Genomic DNA, 5,240 nt, shown 5'->3' on the forward strand with positions numbered 1-5,240 from the left:
CGACGCTAATAACAAAAATTCATAATGTCGCGGGTTTGTTTTTCTACAATTTTATAAAAAATTCTATAACCAAAATTCGAATCCAATTCCACTCTCAACGACGCTAATAACAAAAATTCATAATGTCGCGGGTTTGTTTTTCTACAATTTTATAAAAAATTCTATAACCTCAGTCTAGCCAAAACCAAACACTCAATTAGTTAGACTTCGCCTTATTCATGGCACGTTCACCTTCACCTTGCCATGACAATGACAAACTTGCCGCTTCCCATTCTTTAGTTGAACTGTCTTCCATTTTCCAATCTTTTGATAGGATCATGGATCCATTCGAACTCTGCGGTGATTTGCTTTTCTTGGGATGCATAGCCTCTAGTAGCCTTTCATTTATTGTCCAACTTTCTTTACAATTTTTTAATTAGCGACTTGTAGCCATTCCACGTCGGTCGTAGATAAAGCGGACTGCGCTTTTCTTCACGTAGCTGGTAATAAGCCCTCATATTTTAAAATATACTTTTCCAATTTTCTAATAGAAACCTATATACATTCCACGACTTTTCCAATTTTCTAATAGCAACATGTATCCATTCCACGCCTGCAGTGGATAAGGCATAATCTGCTTTTCTTAGCTGGAAATAAGGAGTCATATTTTAAAATATTTATAGAAGAGGCTCCTGCGCTAATTTTCTAATTTTCATATTTTGTAATAGCAACATTCCACGACTTTTCCAATTTTCTAATAGTAACATCTATCCATTCCACGCTTGCAGTGGATAAGGCATAATCTGCTTTCGTTACATTCATGTAGCTGGAAATAAGGCGTCATATTTTAAAATATTTATAGAAGAGGCTCCTTTATCAGCGCTAATTCAATGGCTGAATTCATATATATATATATATATAATTGTAATTGTAGTGTAATTGGTTGTTATTCATTAATGCTGCTAATGCTTCATTGATGATTCTTACAGGTCTCTTAGGTTTGGGATGAAAGAACAAGTTCACTCAAAATTGATTTTGATTTTAAAATTGCTCTCTAACTTGCTTTAAATTTCTCAGGAATGTAAAATCTAAATCCATTAAAATCAATTCTAAGAACATGAATTAAAAAACAGAAGGAAATACATAAAAATTCACCGATGATGAGAAAGTGACCAGAAAGATTTCCAAATCTGAGAAATGCTAAATCCACCAACTTAGAGTTTACAATGGTACGTCTTGTACTTCCACCCACCCAAATGTTGGGGCATTATTTAAAGGCTAAGCATTGAATTTGATTCATTAGCCAATAAACCAGTGGGAGAAAGTCATTGGCCATTATATTATTATCCCCATAATCCGTACCCTTCAGATCAGTCTAGTGGCGGCTAAACCCAATTTGGATTGTTGAAATAAAATCTATTAGATTCTTCTGAGATGATCTAGATCAGTCTAGTGGCGACTAAACCCAATTTGGACAAACAAGTAGTCAATAGATTATTGAAATAAAATCTATTGGATTCTACTGAGATGATCTAGATCAGTCTAGTGCGGCTAAAACCAATTTGAACAAACAAGTAGTCAATAGATTATTGAAATAAAATCTATTGGATTCTACTGACATGATCTGGATTGCATATTTAACTAGATGTTTTCACAAAAGTAGAATCCATTAGGCTCGTTGCAGCCTTAATATTATAGAGATAAAATCAGGCCCTTTCTCAGTATACCTATATATATCTTGGTATGCTTTGGATTAAGCATGCACAAGTGGTTCAAAGCTGTTAGTTCTGAAAAGTTCAAGGCGGTGTGTGCTATAAGTGTGCTGCAAAGCTCAAGGTTGTTAGTGCTATAAGCTTCTGGCTCATACACAAATCTGGCTTCAATGGCTAATAGAATAGATCCCTATGGAAGGGTTATCATTAAGGGTATGGCTATAAATTTGGAGATTTTGGAGGCTAGAAATGTTATAGCTAAGCCTGCCGGGGGCAGAGACAGCCTTTTCGTTCGATATTATCTGTCCAGTGGCAATGGCAAGGGAAATAATAATATTGCAGTGAATACGAGGGAGGTGATGGCAACGCGAAACCCTCAATGGAAACAAATATTCTGCTTGGAGTGCGGTGGGAATATTGACGATGCCAATGTTATTTCTGAATTGCAAAAGCAGTTTGTTAGGTTCGAGGTCAGGAAAAGGAGCATCAGAATGAGAGTACTGGGAAGTATGTTTCGAGCGTCCGAGGTGGTTGGATGGGTTGAAATAGCATGGAAGGATTTGTTGGCATCTCCCACATTATCAATCAACGACTGGTTTCCCTTAATATCTGATACTCGTGGAGGATCAGAGCTGCCACCCACTTTGCACCTTGCAATCTCCATTGATCAGCCTCCTCAAGAACGTGGGACGGAGATGGAAATGTACGATTCAGCTGAAGTTATAATGAGTTGCAGGAATGAAGTGAGAAGGAATTATTTGAATGTGAATAGGCGCATTACGCGGCTACAACGTGATGGCTGTCGTTGCGGAGGAACAGTATGCTGCCAGCACCTCCACGACGAAGGTATTTTCGCTCTTGTCATGTGATGGCATGTCGCAGCCTCCACATCGAAATGGATATTAAATGGGGGGTTGGTTAGATGGTAAAATAGAGGTGATTGAAATCCACAAAACTTCAAATACTAGAGACTAAGTCAGTGGTGTAAACTCACGTGACAGTCGATATCGTGTATGTTTAGGATGGAAATTTTTTGAAATTAATAAAAAAAATATTGCTACCAGTGATCCATTCCATCATCGATGAATTTTAATGGTCAGCATCGCTGGTTCTCATCTCTCCGTTCATACTTATTAAATCTCACCAGATAACTATCATGTTCACATTTAACTTTAGACTCATTTCAGAAGTATATTGGATAAAAATCTCGGAAATGAATAAAAATTTACATACCGATCTGTTTATGTCAAGTATACTAAAGCTACTTTTTGTAAATAGGAAATTTTGTTTGTATCATACATTTGGACAAGATAATCACAATAAGAAATCGAGAAACGAAGGTAATATCCCTTTTTAATAAAGAAAGTTTAAAATAGAATTACATCTAATTAAATTATTAGATTAAGTAATGATTTCAAGTGATGAGAGAGAGACCTTGTTTTTAATATAGAATTACATCTAATTAAATTATTAAATTAAGTAATGATTTCAAATGATGAGAGAGACACTTTGTTTTTTAGTCATAAAAAATAAACTTGTGAAGATTTAATTAAAAATTTGTTCCATAATAATTAAACATTTGTTTCATAATAATTTGTGAAATTTTGCAATATTAATTTGTAATGGTGTAATGAAGTCGCTCAACTTTAATGGGTTGACTTGTATTCATGAGCTTGATAAGAGAGCTATGAATTATGATAAATTCAATTTTAGTTCAAAACATTTTTATGCACAAAAGTTTTATGGAATTTTTTTTTTTTTTGGGCAAAAGTAAAGGTAGATATATTCTTAGAGAATTAAATAGAAAATTTAAATTTAAAAATTTATATGGCAACATTAAATACATGTATCATAACTTTAGAAGAACACTTTGTATTTCCAATAACAAGTTATTTAGAGAGATATCATATAAAGAATAATAGAGCATCTATTTAGATTTGATGACAAAGAATGCAGAGGTGGAAATATAAAGAGAATAGATTCAAAATTGGTAATGGAGTGAACTCCTAATTTCTGTGATAACAACTTTGCATTCTTTGTCATGGTATCAAAGGATTCTCCTTCATTGCTGGAGATATGAACACTGCCTCTTTGTTGATCTGAGTATTTCTTTCTGCATTCATGTTCATAATGCCCAGATTTCTTGATGTAATAGCACTAGATATTATATTTGCTCCATGTTCTGCTTCTATGTGTCTAGTTCTGTGAAAATCTCCATTGTTCTACTGCATGACGATGTTTTGTAGATCTGTGTCTTCCTCTGCCTCGCTTGTTGTTGCTTCTATATCCTCTGCCTCTGCCAAGAGAGACTTATGCTTTGAAATCTTGTTCCATTGAATCTTCTCCAAGGTTAAGTCTTGTTTCGTGTGATAGAAATGATTCAGTCAATTGTTCTACTGAGAGAGTTGTAAGATCTTTGGATTCTAGAATGACTTTTACAACCATGTCATATCCGTTTTAATAAAGAAAGTTTTAAAATAGAAGTACATCTAATTAAATTGTTACTTTAACTAATGATTTCAAATGATTAGAGAAAGACCTTGTTTTTGAATTCATAAAAAATAAGCTTTTGAAGATTTAATTAAAAATTTGTTCCATTTCATAATAATTTGTGAAATTTTGCAATTCTCAAAACATATTAATATTAATTTGTAATGGTGTAATGAAGTAGCTAAACTTTATTGAGTTGACTTGTATTCATGAGCTTGAAAAGAGAGTTATTAAATTTAATCTTAGTTCTAAATATTTTTATGGACTAAAGTTCTACGGAAAACTAATATTTTTTTTTTTTAACAAAAGTAAAGGTAGATATGTTGTTAAAGAATTTAAATAGAGAATTTAAATCTAGGAACTTATATGGCAACATTAAATATAAGTTTCATAATTTTACAACAACATTTTGTACTTCTAATAAAAAGTTATTTACAGAGGTATCATATAAAGAATAATAGAGAATCTATTTAAATTTGATGACAAAGAATGCAGAGGTGGAAACACATAGAGAATATATTCAAAATTGGTATGGAGTGAACTCCTATTTTCTGTGATAATAGCTCTGCATTCTTTGCCATGGTATCATAGGATTCTCTTTCATTGTTGGAGACATGGACACTGCCTCTTTGTTGATCTGACTATTTATTTCTGCATTCATGTCCATAATGCCCAAATTTCTTGCAGTAATACCACTAGAAATTAGATTTGCTCCATGTTCCGCTTCTATGTGTCTATTTATGTGAAGATCTCAATTGTTCTAATGCATGATGATGTTCTATAGATATGCCTCTTCCTCTTCCTCACTTGCTACTGCCTCTATATCCTATGCCTCTGCCTTTGCCAAGAGAGACTTGTGCTTTGAAATCTTGTTCCATGGAATCTTCTCCCATGTTAAGTCTTGTTTCTGGTGGCATAAATGACCGAGTCAATTATTTAACTGAGATAGTTATAAGATCTTTGGATTCTAGAATGACTGTTATAACCATGCCATATTTCCTTCGCATTCTTCAGAGGAATTTTTCAACTATCTCCCGATCTGTAATGGTTTCACACATA

General features: G+C 33.5%; 1 protein-coding gene across 1 annotated transcript; it reads left to right on the forward strand.

Annotated features, from left to right (window-relative positions):
* The first annotated feature begins 1,584 nt into the window (after nt 1-1,584).
* LOC149267308 (uncharacterized) lies at nt 1,585-2,748 on the forward strand. The gene has a single exon (XM_089398495.1). It carries the CDS (start codon nt 1,862-1,864, stop codon nt 2,558-2,560), a length of 699 nt encoding a protein of 232 aa, XP_089254621.1. The 5' UTR covers nt 1,585-1,861; the 3' UTR covers nt 2,561-2,748.
* The last annotated feature ends 2,492 nt before the right edge of the window (nt 2,749-5,240 follow it).

This window comes from Pinus tabuliformis, chromosome 6 (genome assembly GCF_031772625.1).
Source record: "Pinus tabuliformis cultivar Carrire ecotype Pingquan chromosome 6, CPIR1, whole genome shotgun sequence".
Lineage (NCBI taxonomy): Eukaryota > Viridiplantae > Streptophyta > Pinopsida > Pinales > Pinaceae > Pinus > Pinus tabuliformis.